This window comes from Lissotriton vulgaris, chromosome 6 (genome assembly GCF_964263255.1).
Source record: "Lissotriton vulgaris chromosome 6, aLisVul1.2, whole genome shotgun sequence".
Taxonomy (NCBI): domain Eukaryota; kingdom Metazoa; phylum Chordata; class Amphibia; order Caudata; family Salamandridae; genus Lissotriton; species Lissotriton vulgaris.
Window position 1 is genome coordinate 1351809256 of NC_141694.1, and position 23996 is coordinate 1351833251.

General features: G+C 45.5%; 1 protein-coding gene across 1 annotated transcript in view; it reads right to left on the bottom strand.

The window, feature by feature from the left end:
- The window catches only part of RYR2 (ryanodine receptor 2), a 3481211-nt gene that overhangs the window by 248011 nt on the left and 3209204 nt on the right, over positions 1-23996 (bottom strand). Inside the window, exons 94-95 of the mRNA XM_086925791.1 lie at positions 21788-21918; positions 6690-6732 (exon numbers count right to left, since the gene is read on the bottom strand). Coding sequence (XP_086781917.1) covers positions 6690-6732; positions 21788-21918 — 174 coding nt within the window. The remainder of the gene's footprint in view (positions 1-6689; positions 6733-21787; positions 21919-23996) is intronic.

Here is a 23996-nt window from a genome sequence, read left to right on the forward strand (position 1 = left end):
GACTAACAATATTTAAAACCTATCCTGAAAGAACAATAACACTTGGAAGTGTTTCAGCATGCCTTATGCTTAATATCATGGATAAACCCCGAGAGAGAGTAGTGTCCAAACATACATTCACTATCCTCTCTTTTTGCGAAATTGGTGTACGTTGCACGTCTGAACAGTTCTCACACCATCTTTCATCTGGCATCTGTACTTGCTGCTTTCGAGACTCCACGTGGCAAATTGTGAATATTTCAAAAGAAAACGTATATGGTAGAAATGGAGTATATCAAATGGAATAAAACAGCAGGATGACTACCAGGGATGGTAAAACCCTACTGACTTTCCATGGAGACTGAGTTGAAGACTATTGTACGAAAATGCATCACGTCTTTAATGGCGCTATAGCTTGATTGTTTTGGACAGAGACCACACATTTATCTTCTGCAGGTATAATAAAGTAACTCCAAACAGCTGATACGATTATCGCTTTAACAGGTTTAGCAGTCGTATCACAAAGATTTTGCATCTGGCATAATACATGCGTCATTTCTTACACAATGTAGTTTTGATCCACAGTGGGTGCATTTTCAGCACTTGGGCTCTGGTGCTTTGAGTATGTTAGTTCCTGTATGGGTTCCAAACGAATGCTATCGCTAAATGCTTTTTACTATGTATGGCATTGCTCAGGGGGAAATGCTCCAGTTGCTTTAATGCTGTCAGGACAAATAAAAGCTTTATTCCAATAAGTCTCATTGAATAGTTCCTTAAACTAAAATGTGCAATTGCAAGCCTTGCACTTTCATGAATGTGAAACAAAAATGGTAATTGCAGCACTCGAAAAATAAACTCTGAGGAAAGCTCTCCAAGTTGAAATGAATATGAAAACACTGTTTTATTTTAGACTTTCATGTTTAAAAGAGCGTGAACGTTTATGAAGAAGACGAGGACAGCATAAAGCGTGACATTTAATTTGCATTTTTTACCCGGAGACCCCTACAGGGCACTAAAATACTAGCAAGGAAAGCAGTAAGGTAAAGTTGTCAGGCGTGCTGTAGTGAACTTTGCTAGGACAGTTCCAGGCTTCCTTTCTTGTTTATTGCAGTCACGTAGGAGAAGAACAAGTTACACCTTCGGGAGCACCTCATCTGGTAGAGACTATATCTAGCCACAGATTCATTACCTTTGAATTTACCGAGGGGTCAGACTGGATCTGCAATATTTTTTGTGAGTAGTATCCCTGCAAGCTGGGAGGTGGTGTTGATTTGCTCCGCATCTGTCGTCAGCGTTGTCAGCAGCCAGAAGAAATGTTGTGGTACCTATATAGGTGTCACCGTGGTGCACTGACATCAGTTTCTTTTCAAAATGTTTCATGCCAGAAGCATGTGGCCATGAAGGACACTGACCACTGGTGTTAAAAAGAGGGCCTTGTTCCTAGAAATTCGATCACAGAGAGGGGAAGGATGGGTGAGTCGGTAAGGAATCTGCGGATAGATATAGTCTCTACCAGATAAGGCGTTATTGAAGGTTATCTGAAAGAGACTTCTAGACACAGATTTCTTACCTTTGAATAGATACCCAAGCAATACCATCATTGGACAAGGGTCTGCAAACCAATTTCAAATGATGAAGTCCTGTAAAGTTTCCATCCCTATGGACCTGACTGTCCAGACAGTAGTGCTTGGTAAAAGTGTGAAGAGATGCCCATGTTGCTGCCTGGCAGTTGGTAGGACTGGAACCCTACATGCTAATCTGGTGGGCGTAGCTTTAGCAATGATAGACTGAGCTTGCAAACCTTCAGGAGGTTGCTCTTGGCCAGTGCTTAGCAGATTTTGATGCAGAGCACAACCTATCTAGAGGTGGTCCATTCCTGCACTGCCCAACTTTTCTTTGCACCAATATACCCCACGAAATGTTGGCCGTCCACCTGGAAATCTCTTGTGCAGTCAAGGTAGAAACGCAACATTCTTTTTGGGTCCTGAAAGTCGAGTTGCTCCTCTTCTTTAGAGGGATACAGAGGAGCAAAAAAGTAGGCAAGGTGATGGGTTGGCATACATGAAAAGGAGTGGTCTTTTGGGAGAAAGGAGGCCTGTTTGGGAAACATCACTTTATCAGGATAAAATGAGAGGTAAAGCGACTTAGATGATAAGGCCAGCCGCTCGCGCACTTGGTGGGCAGGTGTAATTGCTAGAAGGAAGGCTTCTTTTAATGCGAGAAGCCTGAGAGGACAATTATGTAGAGGATTGAAAGGAGTGCATATCAAAAAAGTTAAAACCAAATTAAGGTTGCACTAAGGCATGAATAGTGAAGGAGGGAAGAGACGAGTAAGAAATTTGAGGAACCCATGTACAATAGGAGATTTAAACAAAGAGGCAACCGTACAAAGGCAGAAATGGCAGAAAGATAGCCCTTAAGAGTGCCCAGAGGAGAGCACTGCTGTGCAAGAAAAAGAACCAGAAGCAGAACTTAAGAAAGAGAAGCAGAAAGGGGATCAACTGACTTTTTCTGCACACCATGCCACAAATTTCTTCCAACAGCAGGTGTATACGATTTTGGTGGAGGGTCGTCTGCCTCCCAAGATGACATTACAGACTGTGAGAGGAAGGTCGAAGGCTGTCAACTGTCGCCGCTCATTTCCATGCAAGAAGGTGGACAGTGGACAGGTTAGGGTGAAGAACCCTCCCCTGCTGCTGTGACAGAAGATTTTCCAAAAGGAGCACCTTGATCGGAGGATTGATGGCCATGCTCAGTAACACTGGATACCGGCCTCCCTTTGACCAGTCAGGACCCACAAGGATGACTTGGGCCCAGTAGTTCCTGATCTTCTTGAGAACTCTGCGCAGGAGTGGTATGGGCAGAAAGGCGTACAGGAGGCCTGAACTCTACTCGAGAAAAGCATCTCCAAGCGAGTGCTGACATTGCTTGTTCTCTGTGGAGGCAAACAGATTTAACAAAGGCTCTGCCCACTGCTGAAAGAGACCTTACACCACCTACGAGTGGAAATTCCCTTTGTGATCCACTAGGCATCTTCAGCTGAGTTAGCCTGCTCTTGCTTTCAGAGACCCCTACAGGTGTTGAACCACCAGGGATATGCCCTACAGTTCCAGCCAAGTCCAGAGGTGCAGGGACTCCTGACAAAGGGTCTACGACCCCACACCATCCTATTTGTTACAGTACCACATGGCAGTGGTGTTGTCCGTTAACACTTGTACCAGCCTACCCTTGATGGAGGGTAAAAAGGCTTACAATGCCCGTCGGATCGCCTGGAGCTCCAGCATGTTGATGTGGAGTCTTGAATCTGCCAGAGAGCAGGGTCCTCTGATCTCCACCTCTCCCAGTTAGCCATCCCATCCCAGGAGTGACACATCTGTCACTATTGTAAGACCTGATTGGGGAAGGGGCAGGGTCTGCCTCAGACCCAATTGCCGTTCCTTAGTCACCTCTGCAAATCCTTTACAGTTTCTTACTAGATCTGGACCAGGTCGGTGAGACTCCCCTGATGCTGCACCCACCGGAACTTCAGGTCCCACTGCAGAGCCAGCGTATGACATCTGGCACGTGTCACACGCAGGATGTAGGAGGCCATGAGGCCCAGTAGCTTCAAAGTCAGTCTCACTGAAACTCAGGACAAAGGCTGAAATATTGGTATCATAGCCTAAATATCCTGGACTCATTGCTCTGGAGGATAAGCCCAAAATTGTTCCATGTTGAGAAAAGCCCTGATGAAAGGGAGCGTCTGAGTGGGGTCATGTGTGACTTTGGCATGTTGATAGTGAATCCCAGTGAGTGCAGAACATTCACCGTAGTTTGTAGGTGGAAGACAGCAGCCTACGGTGAGCCCGCTTTCAACAACCAGTCTTTGAGTTAAGGGAAGACTGGCACAACTCTGCAGATGAGCTGCAACCATTGCCATCACGTTGGTGAACACCCAAGGGACACTGGTAAGGCCAAAGGGGAGCACAGTGAACTTAAAGTGCTAGTGGCCGACCGTAAACCACAGATAAAGCCAATAGGGAGGAAGGGCAGGGATATGAAAATAGGTGACCTGCAAGTCCAAAGCTACCATTCAGTCCCCTGTATCCAGGGCAGTCCGGGCCTGAGCCAATGTGAGCATTTTGAATTTCTCCTTCTTGAGAAAGTGATTGAGTATTTAGAGATCGAGAATTAGATGAAGGTCCTGGTGCTTTTTGGGAACCAAAATGTAGCAGAAATTACAATCACAGCCTACTTCTGGCACCGAAATTCTCTCTATGGCTCGCTTGGCCAAGAGAGCTGTGGCCTCCTCAAGGAGAAGGGGAGATGATCCCCTTTCACCTTTTCATGAGATGGTCGCATGGGGAGGGATAATCTCGAATGGGAGAGAGTAGCCCCTTTGGGCAATCGGCAAAACCCACCTGTCTGATGTTATGGACTGCCAGTGGGGATGGTGATGGTGAATCCTGCCATCAAGTAGGGGCCCATGGTGGTAAAGGCACAGACTGAGAGGGTTTGGAGGCTGATGCAGGAGGGGGGTGGCTGACTGACCAAACTGCTGGCCACCTGACCAACGAGGTCTGTTGGTACCACATCCTCTGCCACTCCAAGGCTGAGAGTATGAGTGGTGCAGTGGCTGGGTAGGAATTGGTGTATCTGGAAGCCCATAGTCAGAAAAGGAGCAAAAGTCAGATTGAGGTGTACATGGGTCCACAGAGAGGCATAAGGACCGGCCATAGCATGAGAATACCTAAATCACTCGAGCGATAAATCTGGCTTGTCTCCAAAGAGCTGGTTGCCATAGAGGGTCATGTCCATAAGGGAAACCTAGACATCCCCAAAAAAGCCAGTTGTCCTCAGTCAGGCGTGGTGCATATGGGCCACTGTCATGGAAACCGCTCTGCCTAGCTACTTGGTTCTGTCAAGTCCACATCAAATTAGGAACTTTGCAGTGTCCCTCCTGTCGGTTACATCTTGGGAGAATACATCCCGGGCTTCCATCGAAACCCGTGCTAGCATTTGCACAACAGTATCAAACAAAGTGTGGGAATAACGTCCCAAAAGACATGCCGTATTATTGGACTGCAATGCCAGGCTGGTGGAACAAAACAACTTCTTCCCAAATGAGTCACAGGAGCCACTGTGTTGGGTTTGGACCAGGTACTCAAAAGACATCAGTAAGAGCAGCATTGAATGGGAGTAGGGGTTCCGACGTGGAGACTTCAGGTTGCATCACCTCGGTCAATAAATTAGTCTTGACAGCCACCGAGGGTAGATGAAGGGCAAGGACCTTAGCCTCCCTCCACATCACTACTGAGTAGGAATCCCTTCTCAGTAGCCATGGTAGGGATAGAAATCAGACCAGCATCTGGTGAAGTATCCAGGTTACTGGGCTCACCCAGGTACTCACACCATTCCACACTCCTCATAGGGCTGGTATTGTAAAGGGTCAAGTGACCAGTCTTACTCAAGACATAGCCCATGAAAATAAGACTCGGGCACCAGTCTAGGAAGCAAGGCTCCTGGCGGCAGTGGAGTCAGTGCCAGAAACCGCCGATCTGACTCTGTGTTGGAGATGATAATGGAGATGGCGGTGCCAGTCGGCACCAAATTCATAGGTATCAGGACCAGCGCCGGGGAAAGGTCGTGATGGCATGACTGGCATTAGTCCGGATCCAGGAATGGAACCTTCGGGCCTCACTGGAGTGGGGGGCGGAGCCACCGACATGGAACCAGATGGCGCCACTTCCGACCTTGTGAGGCCAAAAGGCACGTCAACGGGGTCGGACCACCCAAATATGAGGCGCATGGTTTTGTAGAATGGTTACAGTTAGGCAGTGGTCACTCCGGCCTTTGGAAATTCAGGGAGGTGTGGAGTTGGCACAAGCGCAGGTTGCGGGTAACAAGGCGGAGAATGCTGAGAATGCTGAGATGACGAGACTCCCTCATCACGTCAGCTGATGGATGAGGAGAAGTCGAAGAGTGCTTCAACTTCTTACTCTTTTTCTTGTGCCTCCTACCCGAGTGTCCCCAGGACTTTAAATGGGACACAGAGGACTTTGGGCTCTGCAAACGATTCCCAGACCTTCCCTCGACCGGGCCACTAGCAGCTTCAGAGACAACTCTCTCAAAGCCTTCAGGCCCTGGCCCAACAACTGGGGCATCACTTGGTGCGGTTGTCGAGGTCCAGACAATCACAGACAGACAAGGTGCGGGTCCTTCACCGACATCGGTTGGTGACAGGCACTGCAGGGCTTAAAACCCGACTTGCATGAAGACATCTCAACACACTAGGAGGTAAGACCTCAGAAACCATCGACAAAATGTAAAAAATAAAACTGTCAAAATATGACAGAGGGACAACTCTTCTCCGGATCAGTGATGGATGGCGCATAAAGAAAAGAACTGACGTCATCGTACTTACGTGGTGCCTATATAGGTTTCGCAACGCGACTTCTGGCGCTGACATTGCCGACAACTGACATGGAGCCAATCAACGCCACCTGTGGATGCACGGGATCTTCTCACAAAAAATCTTTCAGATCTAGTCTGACGCCTCGGATAATTCAAAGGTAAGGAATCAGTGGCTAGACGTCTCCATCAGGTAGGTAGCTTTATTAGAAAATATTGAAAAAATCTCCTTTTTCCTATTTACCAGTATGAGACAGACTAAAATCATTAGTTTCAAACATTAAATGCTTTCAAACAGATAAGTGAAATTAAAAAAATACCTTTCTTTTAACGAACTTGTCCCAATAGTTGTTAGGAAAAGATCTGAAACATATAAACAAATCTGATCATTATATCGTTATAAGCAACATCAGAGCAATTACAATATAAAATGCATAAAGTTTGGTCCGTGGCTATATTTCACCTTCTCAAATATTTCAATTTAGTTTTGTGGAAAATAGAAGAGGCCGGACAAACATTACATTACAACCCATGACAGGGATATTTTCAGATTCGTGCCCTCTTTTGGCATTTGGTGAATGAGGATGTTTTCTGGCAAATGTCCCACATCAGCCAAACTCTGATCCCACAGTTTCGCTATATGGTATTATCAATATAATGCACTTTGTAAATAAAAAATGCACCTCCTACAACTCATAAGTAGCAATCACTGAGAGAGCACTCAAATATTCAATAATGTCATATGATATAAAAGGAAAATACTGTTATCTCGGGTGATGGTAAAATCCCTTTTGATATCAAAATACCATAATTTTACCAGTGAAATTTATTAGCAGAATTATAATTTCTTCCAATGACATGTCAAATGAGTGTACGTATGTCCATTAGGGATATTGAGGTCAACATTGTCTCAGACATAATACGGATGTCAGATAAGGCATCAACGTTTTCAAATGTTTGCAGACTAACCAGGAACCTGGACTACTTACCAAAAGGGAGATGATATCTGAGAATCTTAAAAAATCTGTTTTGGAACAGGAGGCATGCCACTGCTCGGTATTAAATATGACCAAGTTACAGTCCAGCAAGACTATCGCCCATTGCAGAATTCATGGTGGAATACTATGTTGTGCTCTGTCACAAATTGCCTTATGTTTACTTGGGAAATCCCTATTTACATTTTAGCATGTCCTGTGTAAATGAGATCAACCCAATAACAGCTGTGAAATTGGCATGTATTTTGGTATTGTAATACTAGCAGTGAAAGGTCATGCACCACCCCATAAATAACTTGTATTTTCTCATATTTTTAGTCGTGTGCACGGGGGCCCACCAAAGAGTGAGAGTTCTGTGGAGTGCCTTTTTTTGCCAGGAAGACGTCTATGAACAATGGAGGAGGGTAATACCACCAGCACACGTACCACTCTCTCTTCAAGCAAGAAGAAAAATTGGGTTAAAAGGAGAGATATTAATCTGTTTCCTCCACAAACAGCAAGCACATTTGTTTATTCTATGCTTTTCTGCAGAATGTTGCCACCTACCAAAGATAAACTCCCAAACTTGATGAATCTGTTTAATAGCATCCCCCTCTTGTTCCCTAAAAAACATATATTGAAAATCCAAGGGAGGATAACATCTTTCATTTGGGCCTCAAAGATAAACAGGCACTCGCTGAAAAAGTTAAGGCAGAAATTGTGGAAAGGGTGTCTACCACTGCCTGATTTGATGGTATAATGTGATGTCTTTCAATTTGAGAACTGTAGGATGCTTTTGACCTCCCCTGATACCTTAACCTGGGACTTGCTTTTGAGGGCAATGACTAGTAACTTGGAATCAGCAGGCTTCCTCTATAAATTTGGTGTCCCAAAATTCTTTCAGAAAGTACTATCATATCAGAAGTCCTGTGAATTAAAGTAGAGGTAAGCCCTGTGCTTATTTTATTTGGCCTGGATACGACATCATACAACCTCCTTGAGCTCATTCAGAGGAGCCTAATATTCTTTTTAATGGGCTAAGCACTACTCCTCCCTTCCCCCGGGCATCGTTGAAAGTCGTAGAACATACATGAAAATTGGATGTTGAGCGTTCTGCTAGTAGAAAGACGGATGCTGCATGGTCTTCTTTCATATCCTGGGAAACTACTTTTTTGAACCCCCAAAATGGAGCATTATCCTATGCTTATATCACAGTGGCCAACGTTGGCTCGGGCGTAGACACCTGCCATATCCAGACTTCTCTCATGAGCCTTTGCTTGGTGATTTCAACAAAAAGAAGAGAAGAGCCAGGTATTCAGCTTTTTCCAGAATTCTAGGACTAACACAGAGGACCTGAAGTGGAACAGGAGACGGGAGGCCATCCCAAGTCTTTCGCTCTATTTTTCTGTATGCAGTGGATGTGGGCGAGTGAGAGGCTAACTGAGGAAAGGTGCCTGGAGGGTTGGTGGAATAAGATGTGTGTGTTGAAGTAAAACAAGCCTATGTTGTGTAGCACCTTGTAGGTGTGTGTCAGGAATATGAAGTGAGTGTGTATGTGGTTGTATCTCTTGTAAATAGGGCGATCACTTTACTCCAGGACTTTATAGATTCTCTCTCCAGTCCTGAAATTCCCACCTGACAATCATTCATTTCACATCTGTTAGACTAATTAGTTCAATTGAAGAAAAAACAAACCTACAACAGTCAGAATGCTTTAGGCTATCACACAAAATTCCATAACTGGAAACAGAATCCATGGCCTGAGGGGAAGTGGTCACCCTAGTTGATTGAGCCATATGGCTGATTTTACATTTGATATATTTAGGGGCCTTTTTGCCAAACAACTGTATTAGTCCCCAGTTTAAAGAGAATCCCCTCTTAACCTAAAAGATAGTGCAGTAAACATCTTGCAGAGGTGACCAGATCTCTTTCAGAGAAACCCTTGATTACCAAGAACTGCTTACAGGGATTTACAATAACGTAGCATGCGATTTATGGAGATGCTGTAACTATAGCTTTCTGTCCCAAAGATAGGAGAGGTAGATCATATTCAGTTTAGGGACGTAGCATAAACACAATCTGATGAGTCCCCATGTCTGGAGATTAGTGAGAGGTCACCATAACAATGAAATGTCTTCAATTTTCTCAGCTACCTCAAACTTATGCCCAAAAATGTTTCGGAACAGGGATGGCAGTCAGGTTGAATCAATTATTATGTCTAACGGTAATGAAGATATGTGTTTTAAGTTATTGAGCCAAAACCTGTTATTGGCCATGTAAGCTTCTATTTTTGTAAGAATCAGTTGCGGAACATCGATAGTCCCTTTGATCTTACAGAATTTGGGATATATATCAATGTTATCAGTATTGACTTGTCAAGGGCAGACTGGTCGACAAAGATATCAAAAAGTGGAGCAAGATAAATGTTAAGAAGTATAGTTGGGGGAGTGGCCAGGCAAGATGACTGCTAGGCGAGCTCATGTGAAGCTCCCACCAGCCAATAAATATCCTGCCTAATACTGGTGCTGCTCGCTTAAACCATTGAACCTCATTGACTCGGGACTCTCCCTGGGCTTACTGAAGCTGTACCTCTACTAGCTGAGGGTGGGGGCCGTGTGGCCTCCTTGCCAGACAGCAGTGGCCATTGGAGAGCGCACGACTGGGGCACCCTGTCCCTGCCTACGATGGAGTGGCAAAGATTGGTGGACAGCCTAAGCCTAGGGAATGTGTCGGAAAAAACCCTATATCCCTTGCCTAGTCGACTGTGTGCAGGATCCCGGGGACTACCCAGTTATGGCCATTAAGTAAGGGGGGGATTTGAATCGCGCCTTGACGATGGCGACAGGCCTCCCCTGTGGGTCCTCACCCCTTCCATATTGTGCCAGAGGGCCTGAGGCTTGCACCACAGCACCCCAAAAGTGAGCGGGCGCATAGGGGAGTGTAGCCAACTGGCCTCAGAAAGGGTGATAGAGCTGCAGGCTACACATATTCGCCTGGGGCTGAACCTCTGCCGACCCAATTGCGGGACAGTATGGGCTGATTGCCAGACTACAGTGGCCTTAGAAGCATGAGCAGCTGGAGAGCCACTCTCTCCGTCTTCGACATAATATCACAGGTTGGCTAATTATATGGGGGTAACAGCAGAACCCCATTATCCCTTGCTTGAGGGGATACAGCCAACCAGTTACAGCCATTGAGAGGGAGGAATAGGATCATATTTTAATGATGGTGAAGGGATTTCCTCCTTGGAGTGGAGGCATAAATCTCCTGCTCATCGACTGTGGGGAGAGTATTACCCAGTGAGGCATTCACTGGTGAGCCCCATCCCTGCCTTATTGGGCCGGAGTGCCTGATTTTTGCCCCACACAACCCCTGAAGAGTGGAGGCTTTCGGTTCTGGGGGTGCCGGGCCTGGGAATAGATCAGCAGTAACTGCCGGTAACTTGGGATTGGGGCCAAGATACTGCAAAATCGTTCTAGACTACCAAGACATGGCTAAAGATAAGTCCCCCAAGGCCGTGCAGACTATCAGAATGACAACTACACCCACAGAGTAATGATTGAAGGTGAGGTGGCGCACCGGCTGGCAAAGAGCCTTCTACTGGCTCGGGGGTCCTAACAATGACAGAAATAATGGCTGCAATAATGGGCTCAAAGGAGGCTATGCTGACGGAAATAGACATAGTGGCTCCCAGGGGGGGGGGGGGGCTCCTCTGGGCAGACTTCTGAAATATGTAGGAGAGGGCTGCCGAGACTGTGGGGCATTGTCGTGGAACTCCAGAAAGAAGTGGGGAATCTGAAGAAAACCGTAACTGCATTACAAACTCTACATGCCCACATGGAAAATCGAAATGAACATATTAAGGAGCGCTCCAGAAGGAATAACCTTAAACTCATGGGATTCCCGGAACAGACAAAAGGACAATCCACAGAGTTATTCCTTGAGCACTGGATCATAAATATTTTGAAACCACAGAGACTCCCTAAGTTCTTCAAAATATAACATGTCAACCGGGCACAGGCCCCTGTGCCCAAAACGGGAGCACCTACTCACAACTTTATTGCCAGGCTATTTAACTTTCGGGACTGCGATACACAACTACAACCCATCCAATTTTACAGAGTTCCACAGTATAAGTGAAGAAACATAATGATCTTCCCGAACTACACTCGCAAGGATCAAGACCTCTGCAAAGACTCTATGCTGACCAAGAGGCGCCTGCGAGATGTAGACCTTAGGTACAGCCTAATGTTCCCTACAAAACACAGGGTGCAACACAATGGAAAAGTCTTCTTTTTTATGTCCCCAGAGGATGCAAATGAGTGTCTCAACACTTTGAGAGGTGCGAGGCAAAAGGCTCCCACAAACTGCAAAAATGGACAGTGGAACTAGCAGCTGCTGATCCACACTCACACAGAGAAACACCAATGGTAAGGAGGTGCAGACTGGTGCCCGCCCATCGGGGGGATTGTGGTACACCCGAATTGAACACTCAAAGACTCTGACTGCGGTTCTGATACCTGAGAATCATTCCGGCTCCAAAAGGGAGACTGCGACTGTTTAAGAGACAGTATGGACTTGACCTGATGAAGACACGGGGAGAGACCCCAACACATTGGCGGGAGTGCCAACCCCGGACTTAGGGCTGCCCCCTGTGCCAAGGACAGCTGTTCTAGCCTGTTCCACATGCTGGCTTGGTGTGGTTGGGGACTACCGGCTTCGTCAGATGCCTGGCTATTCTGGATATTTTGATGTTTAATGTATATATTTGGTTACCTGCACCGGGCCCCTTGTTGAGCTCCAAGAAAATTATATTACTTATAACCTTACTGTCATGTTGGGGCGAATGTCTTATTTGGGATGCTGTTTACCTGAAAAAGATTGCAGCCTGTTTGAATTAGCTGATGGGAAACAATGTGCTACGGGCTCACCAGGGCAGTTTGAGTGCCCCTGGTCTTGCTGCACCAGCGGCATGATGGGATCTTAGCGAGATGCCCTTGAAGAGGTTGAGGAATTGGCCTCTGTGGGGGGAGGTACGGGGGTGTTCTGGGTATTAGCATGCACATTGTGAGCCTGGGTTGTTTGGACACACTGCCTTTGGGTAGGGGATGAGGATTTGGATAATTATTATTGTTTACAGCTGGGTTGTTATGGTTACTGTATGAAACACAAGGAAAGTTGCTGGAAGTACGACTGAAGTGACAATGGAGAGTGTGGAGATGGAGGGGGTGTAGTGGGGAGCATGGTTTGATATTGAATACTTAGGATGGATCAGACCTGGAAATTGTGTACTTGGAATGTTGGGGACTCAGACAGCCTGTTAAGGTGAGGAGGGTGTATTCTTACCTGAGGAGGTAAGGGATCTCAGTGACTGCCGTTCAGGAAACACATACTAGGGGGAACTGCATAGGTCAACTGCGTAAACGATGGAGAGTTCAGGTTTTGCAACCTCTTATTCCAATTATGAGCAGGGAGCATTGATCTGAGTGGCACCGGGGACTATAGAATCAAAGGTTAGGTATGTTATTTTCCCAGGTATGTTAGACGCCAGAGCGCTCTGCCTGATAAATGTCTATGCCCTAATGTAGATGCCACAGATGTTTATGGCACACGGATGATAGCTGCAACTGATTATACAGGGCTGGAGGTGATAGTTGCAGGGGATCTGAGCAGAGTTCTGGATGGTCAGATAGACCGATGCCGCACCCAGGGTAGATACGAAACCAGTGATGACTGGGCCATTAAGGAAAGTAATGTGAGGACTTGGCTTGTAGGTTGTGTGGTGAGAACACAAGCTGCATAGCTGCACCTACTTATGTTTTAGTCCTGCGACTGGGTTGCACAGCCGCCTTGATTATTAGCTGATGTCCGGTAACCTGGTTCAGGATGTTTTCCATATCTCCTATTTGGACAACTACCTTTTGGACCCCTTCCCTCAGTTGATTTTGTACCAATCTAGTAGGAGAGCCTCTGGGCTGCTCCTTTGGTGGATGAAGACAGAAGCCCTGGTGGACCCATTTTTTGCACATACTGTATCCAAGGTACTGGTTCATTAATTTGAGGAAAACTGGGAGGACACTGCCTCAAGGGGGGCTCTGCCTCCCCACCTCCACAGGTGATGATAACCAAGTGGTAGGAGGTAGGGGGAGTAGGGAAGAGGCTGGTACTTCCCACAGAGGTAATGGGCTGGCATCAGGCACCAGGCAGTGGGCATCCATGGTAGGAGTTCTGAGAGCCACAAAAAACTTCTCAATCCTCCCAGAAAACAAAAGCCCATACTACAGAGGCTAGAATAGAGCGCTAGGTGACAGGTTACAGGTAATACAGGTGCTATAAGAAAACCATTCCCCCACACAGCCTGCTGGCAACCATTGCATCTGATTCCACATCTTCCCTTTGAAACCCACGTTTACACCTGCCATCACCCTGCCCTGATTCGGCTCCAGATAAATACAGGCGAATCAGGCAAACCAGGCAGAATCATTCAGCAACCAGTGCAGCATTAGGAAGGGTGCAGTCGGGCAACAGTAATACAATTCACTTGTGACCGCAGCTGACCTTAGTTAAATATTAGCCACACTAGGCAATAACCGGAAGTGGGTAGCTGGCCACCTGTGGTCTATGAGGCACCACAATCTTACTGGCCAGATTGGGGGCAGTATGGTGGGGAAGACCACCCTAAGACCCAGATGGACTAGGGACCATACCACAGACTCCATAGACCTAAGGGTCGGAGAATCCAAACTATCATAAACACAGATCAGGAGGCGTTATCAGCTCATCCAGGAGCCCCTCGTCCCCAGCATCTCTGGCCCCCCAGGCCTTCTACAGAGGTGATACAGCAGAAGAGTCTCTGCCTGCCTTGAGAACCCAGATTACAGGCTTCTTCCAACGGTCAACAAATTGAGCGCTGGTCATTGGCACAGAGATTAACACCCTAGATTCGGTGGAAGCCCCTACGCCAGCACCGACTCTCTCTTCATTGGACACAGTATCAGACATCACAGGTGATGGCACAAGCAGTACATATCGTCGTCTTATAGCGCAAGAGCTTAGCCCGGGCAGACTGCCCCATGGGCGCTGCCAACCTCAATCTCAATGTCTTGCTATGAGGAGATGGGTTTACCAACAGCACCCATTGAAGCTATAGCAATATCGACAGCCACCACAGCTGCCTAAGACAGAAGTCGCTCTTTGTACCTCTCTTGACCTACAGGCTTCACAGCTCTCTTGCTGCACTTGGCTCCACCCCACTTGGGTTCGGACGTGGGAGTCCTAGAACATGGTGCAAACCAAGTAGATACAGCAAATCCAGCCAATACAGCTCAACTTTCCCAGCCGACCACAAACCCAGAAGACATAGACAAGATTCCCTCTGGAAACCCCTCGCTTGGCCTTGCAGACAGCCAGCAGAGATCCGAGTGGCTCGACCATCTAGACTCGCCAATGGTAAGCTCATAAGAGGGACAGTGGGGTACAGTGCTCCAACTCACTCTGGGGTCTTCAACTCAACTCTGTCCTCACTCCTACTAAGCCCTCCTTTATCTGCGTCAAGCCTCATTGAGGAATCAGTGTTTGAACCAGGCCCGAAAGCCAAGACCAACCCACGTCATGATCCAACGGCCCTCCTAGCAAGCGAGGCTCTTCAGCCCAGGGCCACCATGTGTCAACAAACAACTTATCCACTTCAACATCAAGAACAATAGATGTGTGACCCTCTCTCCTGAGCACAATTTACGCCATGGCCGCAGCTCTATCTTACCACTTAGATAAACTTGACGCCCAAGTAGATATTCTCTGCTCTTTAGCTACCCTCATTACAGGCAGTGACAGCAAACTGGACACCTTGAACAATTTGATCAAGCGTGACTGTTGGACTTCGCCCTTTTTGCAGGGTCATCCCTGAACTTTTTGCCTTCCTCCTGTATTTTTTCTGACCTGTTGTTGGATGTTTTATGACTCTGGGCACTTCACCACTGCTGATCAGTGCTAAAGTGCATTTGCTCTCCCTATTGTAAATTGATGTATGGATTAGTGACTCCTTGATTGGCTGGTTTGGTTTACTTGTTAGACCCTAGTACAGTGCAATGTGTGTGCCCAGGGCTTGTAAATCAAATGCTGCTGGTGGGCTTGCAGCACTGGTTGTGCCACCCACAGAAGCAGCCTGTAAAGTGTGTCTCAGATCTGCCATTGCAGAGCCTATGTGCAGTCTGGTACTGCCATGTTGACTGGGCAAGTGCAGGCCTCGGGACCTCCCACGAACTCAGGAGAAACCTGAGGCACCGCTGGAGAGGTAAGGCTCTGGCATAACTTTTTTTGAGCTTTTGTAATCGACAACCCGTCGACGGTTATACGCTTAAAGTGAGCGAATGAGTACGCACTCAGAGTTAAACATATTGATTGTGTTAAAATAGAGGAGTTAGGTGTCGGTTGAGATACACTCGAGGGTGCATGCCAAACACTCGGTTTGTCATGCACTTAGACTATACTGTTAGGAATACGGGTACATCAGGAGTTTGTATGTCTTTTTGTCTCTTCTTTGGATCTTTCTACCTCCGTAGACAGAACATTGAGCACAAATGTGTTTGCATTAGTCTGGCAGACTCCATGGTACTGGCGCATATCCTTAACCAGTCCTGACACTGAGTGAGCTTAAGGAAGTGTGATATATATATATATTTTTTAGAAGACTAGCACATACTTTTTAGAAGACTAGTACTTATCGGTGATGCAAAAGTCTGATGCATACGGGGAACGAGACACAGAGTGACATTAAGTAACATCTAAAGCACTAAAAAACAGCATGTGCACATAAAATCATGACACTGAGGCCGGCTGGCCAGGGAATGCATCTTTAGAGGCGTTATTTCCAAGAGTAAAATGTTTTGTTCAAGATGAGTTTTTAATTAAACTTCTGGGAGTATGAGTGGAACTAACCCAGTATTATGACTGTAGACATCCCATATTTAAGTTAATTGATTTTCTTACAGGACGGGCTCTCAAAAACCTGAGTGGTTACCAGGTGAGGTGAGGCCAATACCTCGCACAGGACAGGTGAGTGTATCTGTCCTCACACCACAATAAAGGTATTTTTACAATACCTAGTAAGCAATATGGTAATACTGTTTTTTGTGCTCACAATTTTTTTTTTATGTCACCATTTTCTACAGGAGTGAAGAAGATCACCCTTCCTGTATGTATGTAATAAATAGATAATTATATTTTGCACAACTTCTTATCATGAACGCAGTAGCTTGATAAAGACTGGTTCCTGAAGAAAGCCAGGGCTAAAGGCCCTTTTTTGGCTGAAACTAGTTGACCAATTAGATCAGCGGCGTATTTGGTACAAGCCATTACTGCACTATTTTGATAGGTTTGGAAGTGACATCAAAATAAAGGAGTTTGTCTCTTCCATATCCTTTTAAAACTTTCACATTCACTGCACTGCACTAACACTTTCTTCCACAATCTGACCTAATGTAGATCTTAGGCTTACACTTTATATGCTTTGAACCAAGTAGGTCACTGGGTCTCATGTGTTTCCTTTTTGAAGAGTTGTCAGCAACTAGTATGGAATCCGATCCACATATTTTCCCTCTTTGACTTAGAGGTGCAGTGGTAGGAAATAAGGACATCCAGATGATGACACTGGTCACGAAGAGCAGTTTATGGAAATCCAACTCTGTTCATAGAAGTCACTTTCCTATATATTAGACTGGCCAAATTAATTTTTGATTGGTGTCATACACAGGTTGTGGGCTATTAAATCAGTGACTGTACCTTTTCTTTTAGCCAAGACCACCAGATTTCGTTGTTTATGAATTCAAGTGCACCCACTTGCCAGTCCCTAAACCTTCCCTTTTCTGCATATTAGTCACCCCTGTACTAGGCCCAAGGGCAGGGTGCATTGTAGGTAAAAGGTAGGACATGCCCTGATGTGTGTGGCATGTCCTCTGCTAGGTTGTGTATTCCTTGTCTGGAGATTGAGTGACCGGGGCTGGGGGATTCCTTTGCTCCATGCATCACCCTGGATATCGACGAATCCAAGGTACTGTTCAGAGGGCTAAGGCTGGTCCTGCATCTCAGACAGCCTGAACCTTTGGATTTGCCCAGGTCAAGTGGGACCAGATGACCCCAGTTGACGCTATTTGTTTCTAAGCACTACAAAATAGTTTATTCTTCAAAAATTCATATCTTGACTTTGCTTATTGGATTTTTGCAGTCTGATGCAAGGGATGAAGGATGCAGAAGATGCTGAAGGATGATGTGGATACATGTGGTTGATGGGGGTCTTCCTGTAGCTACCCCTTGGTCCACAAATGGGTGAGGCAGTGCTGCTCACAGGGACAATGTCCCTCAACGTCCTCTCAGTGATGGCAGAAGTCCCATCCCTACTGGGCTACCAGTCTCCAGGTATCATGGACACAGACAAATCCTTAATTGGCTGATAAATCAGCTTCTAGACAACAAAGCTGCACTTCGACAACTCTCTCAGGCTCAGCAAACTTGGGTGCAACTTTGATCATTGGGTCTCAGTCTGTGGTGCGGCACAGCGCTGGATGGCAGCGATCTGAAGATTAAAGGCTACCAACTTGCCCCAACTGGTTTCTCAGCTGTTGTAGCCCTGTGCTGTGAATAGGATGTCAGCCAACTGGCCCTTAAAATCTCTTTGCTTTGGCTGGGCTCTGAAGATTACATCTCCATGAGTAGGACACAGCAGGGACATTCCGTATTTTTCGCTAGCCATCAGGTTCAGCAGGTTCAGTCCTTGCTAGTGGAGCCTCATTTTGCCAGTTCCACAGGTGCAGCAGGGCAGTACTTCTTCAGTCCCTCTTCCCATCCACTAGAGATTTGAGTTCTGGGTGACTGGGGTGCACTATTTACGCTCAGGACAAGCACCCAAGGTACGATGTGGTTGTAAGCCAATGGGCTACCAGGTTACCTCCCTCCTGATTACCTCTTCCTGGGAATTGTGGCATCTCCCAAAATGCACCAATCTGCCTGCACCCACTATGGCAGAACCCCTTTCTTGATATCCAGAGATCTCTAGCCCAAACCAAAAGGGTGGCTACCAAAGGGGCTACACGCCCCTAAAAAAGGGTTTGATAAAAGGAGTCCCCTCTCCTTCCTGTGTGCCAGCTAGTCTGCCTAAACAATGCGGCTGCCCCTCTCCTAAGTGTTCCCAATTTGCTCTTCAAAGGCGGCGTTTTCTTTGAAGCTCAAATTTTGGGCTAACACCAATGTGGCTTCCTGCAGGAGGGAGGTAACACCTCTCTCCAGTGCAGACCCCTATTCTCTCCTTTCCTGAAAGTCATTAGCAGCTCTCCCTAGAAGGACAGAAAGCTGTCTTAGGCTTAAGTTCCTTGTGTAACCATTAAGAGCAAAGGAGATTGAAGGCAACAAAGTGGCAACTTTGTAAAAGTTGCACACTGGTACTTGATACATTCATTTCGACTTGAGAATCTAGCTTGGCTTAATGTACTGAGTTGTTATATACCTTGGAGCATCAACGTTGGTCACACCATTCAAGAGTTAGCACAGCAGAGGTGTCAGCTTGTAACCCTGTACTCGCCAATGGGGGGAACAAGTATCTCTACAGTATAAGTGTCGGTATTTTTACTGCCAGAATATGTATAATAATGTTCTGCTTTTGAAATATGCTGTACCCTGCCTTAGAGCTCGGTGGGCGGCCAAAAGGAGGGGGTGCATGCTGCAGAGGGAAGTTTGGCTTTGCAATTGGTTTAAATAGGCAAAGTCAGGCTATCAGTCAGAAACTGCTCTTCGAGGATGCAATGGTAGACTGGGAGACTTAGTTTACCTGTGGCACACCCATGGAGACAGAGCTGCCAGGTCTGCAATCCCCAGGTTGACTCTCTAATGGTCATGAACTCGGTACCCTGTATACCATATAATAGGGACATACAGGTAAGATGCCAATGTAGAATAGCAAAAGTAACATACATGTTTTGGGGTCAGGGCACTGGCACTGAGGTCTAATTAGTAGCCTTAGTGTACTTTCAGATTTGACAAGCAGCATCAGTCCAAAAACTTAGGGGTGACCATATAAAAAGAGGCATTGCCTTACAAATACAATATGTGATGTGGATTAAACTACAAAGTATCCAACTCATTGGAGATTAGAAAAGGGGCACAAATGTCATATATGGAAAGAGAGTCCGAATCTAATGCTAAAAATAGATCTATCAAAAGTAATGGAATCAGGGGGTGTCAGAGGTGGCTCATCAGTCCACTCGGAGAAGGTTGACCTAGCATCCAATTTTTTTTAGCGAAAATAATCTTACTGTTGATGGAATGCTCATATAAGAAAAATTTTCATAGGTTCACAAGAAAATAGAAACACCTTCTCCAAAAATGACAAGATTTTCACATGAGATCACAAATCACTGTGGATATGGTTCTGAGCCACTAGTAATTGTAAGGGATTTTGGGAGCGCATGGCTGCCCTGGGGCTTTCCTGCGCTAAAAGAGGATCTGTCAATGAGGTGCCGAGCAAATGCGTATTTAGCAGGGAAACAGCCAGGTTTTTAGTTTTTTTTCTGAAAAAGGTTTAGTTGGATGCACCTCAGATGTAATTTTGTTGACATACATCTTTGGTTCAATAATTTCCCAGAAGAAGACTAGACATAGTCTCCCGTTATCGTCACCAATTAATGGCAACTCTTGGGTCATAACATCATGAAAGCTATAGAATGACGTTTCAGGATTTATATTGCATTCCTTTTTTGGAGCATAAATGTCTGTTCTTGAGGAGACAATAACCGAGGTGACAGGATAGGGACCTGTCGAGTCTTGGGGCCGCATGCGCGTGGCGGAACTAGTGCTGCGGCATGATAGAGACTCAGGACACCAGTGTGCATTACCTGTGGTCCGGACTAACACCGCCGGCCACGCCCCCTTTATTTATAGTTCAAACGCGTGACGTGACACGCCCGCGTACACGCGCTCCCGCGTGTGCAGTTGACTAGACCGCTAACCATGGTCGCGGACATTACAGGACCCTAACAGCCCTGGAATTATTTGACGAGTTAAAATAACAAAGATAGGCATGTCTGCGCAAGACTTCATTGGCCATATACACTTGATACACACCCAGTTGGGGTTTCTTGCACGTGTTAAAAATGCCAGAGATTTGGTGAAGCAGATTCTGTCCAGTTACATCGCACAAAATGAGCCTGTATCCTCCATAGCCTACCAAGGGGTGCCTGAAGCTTATGTGGCGTCCAGGTTTTGAAGTTCATTTTGGAGCCCATTTTTAATTCTGTGCAAGGACTTTTGGGGGAGTAGTAATAGATGCATGTGTATTTTAAAACATATTTCATTACAAACACACAGAACATACACAGCCTGGGCAGATGCAGTGCAAGTTTCGCTCACAAAGAGAAGAGACACTAATGGCAACATCAGATTACGCATTCATATACAATTAAATGGGGCATCATGAAAAGCAGAAGTACAGGCTTTGCAAGTTATACATAGATACTCTCATTTTTTCTTCCTCACTGTAATTGACCCCCTCTGACACACTATCCCATCCATTGCTGTGTTCCCCTCCCCCTCACATCTACTCACCACTGTGGGGGCTGGCGTACAATGTTGGCTCAGTGTCAGACTAGAACAGGTGGGCTGGGACAGAAGTAGCATAGGCTGGGGATAGCAAAAAGAGCAGGGGCCAACGGAGGAAAGCCTCAGGTTAGCTTGAGTGTGCAATGCTGCCAGAAACATATGTTTCATGAGGCAGACCGAAGGTCTTGAAGCTCTAAAATATTGCAAATATGTGCCAACTCTGATAGTCTCTCGGCTCTCACTCCATCTCCATAAGCTGGATTCACAGAGCCAGAAAACAGTAAACATCGTGGCACCTTTGAAGGTAGGTTCAGCATGGGGTGTCACTTACGGGTGAGACAAGAGTTACAGATTACATTACCTGGAAGATTTGTGAAGGTACTGATCCTAATCGAGGCCTGTGACTACACTTTGGATGTATTTTTCCGACCAGGCTGAGAGACCGTTGTGAGTTCAAGAAGACAGACCGAGCCCCCTGTAGTAGGGGGAGCCACACACGGGGTAATGTGAAATGTATTTATATATAAGCCATCAGTATAGCGTGTCTGCTACTCACAATGTCGTATCTTCAAGCACTCTATTTCTCTTTTTGTGACCTCCTTTTCCTTCCTCCAACCCCACCCACAGGGAGTGATCACTTGGTCGCTGGTCATCCGAGAGGATCCTAATTACCTGCCACCTGTATCTGGTACTTAAAATGATACACCCCGATGCTCTCCCCCACCACTGCCCTACTTTTGTGGCAGACTGGACCACAACTGTAAACAAATGACACAAGTGGGGAAGCATGACTACCAAAGAGTTACACAATAAGGTATGTGATGACTTATTGCAGGTCAAAAGGAAGGAATATATCTCACTGTGTGTTGATGACAAGTCTATCCCACTGCCCTTTAATATCGTCTTCTGAAGGCTGTTCTGTAATGTACAGTCCATCAAATTCCAGCTTCCGTGCCACTTCCTTCTCTCGCTTGAAAATCACCAGAGGCACCTGTAGAGCAGAAAAGGTTTAGCCCATTAGATCCAGTAATACATCATGAATAATGTCAGGGGATAAAGTGATAAAGAGTGAAAATAACAGCTGATGACATTTAGGGGCCAGTGGTTACAACTTTTTAGTTTACAATGCGACTTTTTTCTCTTTTTGTCTGCGTTTCTGTGTTCCTCTGGTTTATGGTTTATATGGTGTTTATAAATTGTTTTCTGTATTTGAAATTGTAGTTATAATGTTAAACCATGTTTTATTCTTAATAGGGCTACACATGGCACTCTCTTAGTACCTAGGTAGATAACATGGGCCATACAGTAGAATCGAGAGGTAAGATAGTGCTCTAGATATAAGCATACAAGGAACAAAACTGTTTTCACATTTGAACACAACTACAAAGTTGTATCTGCCATTTGCCCCACCCTGTTTAACGTATATATAAGTTCACTGGTGACGTTAATCAGGTATTTTGGTGTCACCTGTATGAATTATGTGGATGACTCTCAATTAATTATATGCCCTGGACAACACTGGGTCCGCTCTCTTGGAAGTATTTCATCAGTGTATGCCAGTGGTTTATTCGTGGTTCTGTTACAATGATCTGATGTTTAATACTGACAAGACAAAGGTTTTGTTCTTTAAAAATAATTTGTATTGAGTTTTAAATAACGAGAAAACAAAAAAAAAACAAGAGAAAGGGGATAAAAGACATAACTGATCCAGAAAATGAGGAAAATAGCAAACTTAGGTAAAATAAAACAACGATCCAATTAGAGTATAGCAAACCTAATCGTTACATTAATGATACAAATTTCACTGAGTTGAGAATTACAAAAGAACAATCACAACAGAAACTACATTTATTTATTAGAAAGTTTTATAAAGCGTGATCATGACCCTTTCGGGTATCAGAGCGCTATACAGAGGGCGCAAGCATGAATAAGCTCCGTACAATAGAGGTCAGCATAGTGACACCAAAGGAGTATACAAGTAAGATCAGGGACTAGGTAGTGGGCCACCCTAGATCCATTTCTCCTCCGGGGTAAAATATTTCCTGTTACATTCAGTAAAACAAGCAAGAGTGACCTTTAACAGCATAGTAAAATAATTGACAACACTGTAAGGTGAGGACCCTCGGGTAAAATAACAATTATCAAACATAAAATAAATGGAGCACTCTAAGTTGAGAAAAATGTCAGGACTGTAAACAAGGGTACAAGCAAAAGAGAAATGATGTTGCAGTTAATCATCATTCAGAAAAAATCAATTTGGCATGTTTCTTGAAATAGGCAGTGGGAGGATGGGCTCTAATCACAGTAGGAAGAGCGTTCCAAATTCTAGGTGCAAGGCCAGAGAAAGCACGTTTGTATGTACTTTTCTTCTTAAATTTGTGAGGTTTCAAAAGAAGTGAGGACATACTTCTTAAGTTCCAAGTTGAGCCAGGGAGAACAAGCTTGTTTGCCAGATAGGCCGGAGTGTTATAATGCAAGGCTTTATGCGTGAGGCAAGCTATTTTAAAACGAATCCTCGCTTCAATAGACAGCCAGTTAAGCTGCACAAGGCCTGTGTCATGTGATCTTGTTTTTTGGAGCCTGTGATGAACCTGACCTATGCGTTGAGAGGGGCTCTGAGGGGGGCCAAGCTCACTTTGGGCAGCCCCGCAAGGGTCAACAGCCCATATTCAAGACGTGAGATCACCAGGGATTGTACTGCCGGTTGTATGTCTTTAGTTGGGAGGAAAGGTTTGATTTTCTTGAGGGTGTTAAGATGAAAGTTGTCACCCCTTATAGTGGCACTGATGTGAGCTTGCATATTAAGTAGTTTGTCCAAGGTAATGCATAGCGATTTAGTGGAGTCAACCTTGTGTGGGGTGCAGTTAAAAAGCTGTGAGTTGCTTCAGCCAATCCAGGGTGATTGTGTGGGGCAATCAGCAGGAATTCAGTTTTGAGGGTATTCAATAAAAGATGGTTCTGAGCTAACCATTGTTGAGTTTGCGAAAGAGCCTCATTTAAAGTTTTAATGTCATCTAGAGAGGAGATCTTCAAGTAAAGTTGGATGTCATCTGCATACATGTGGTAATG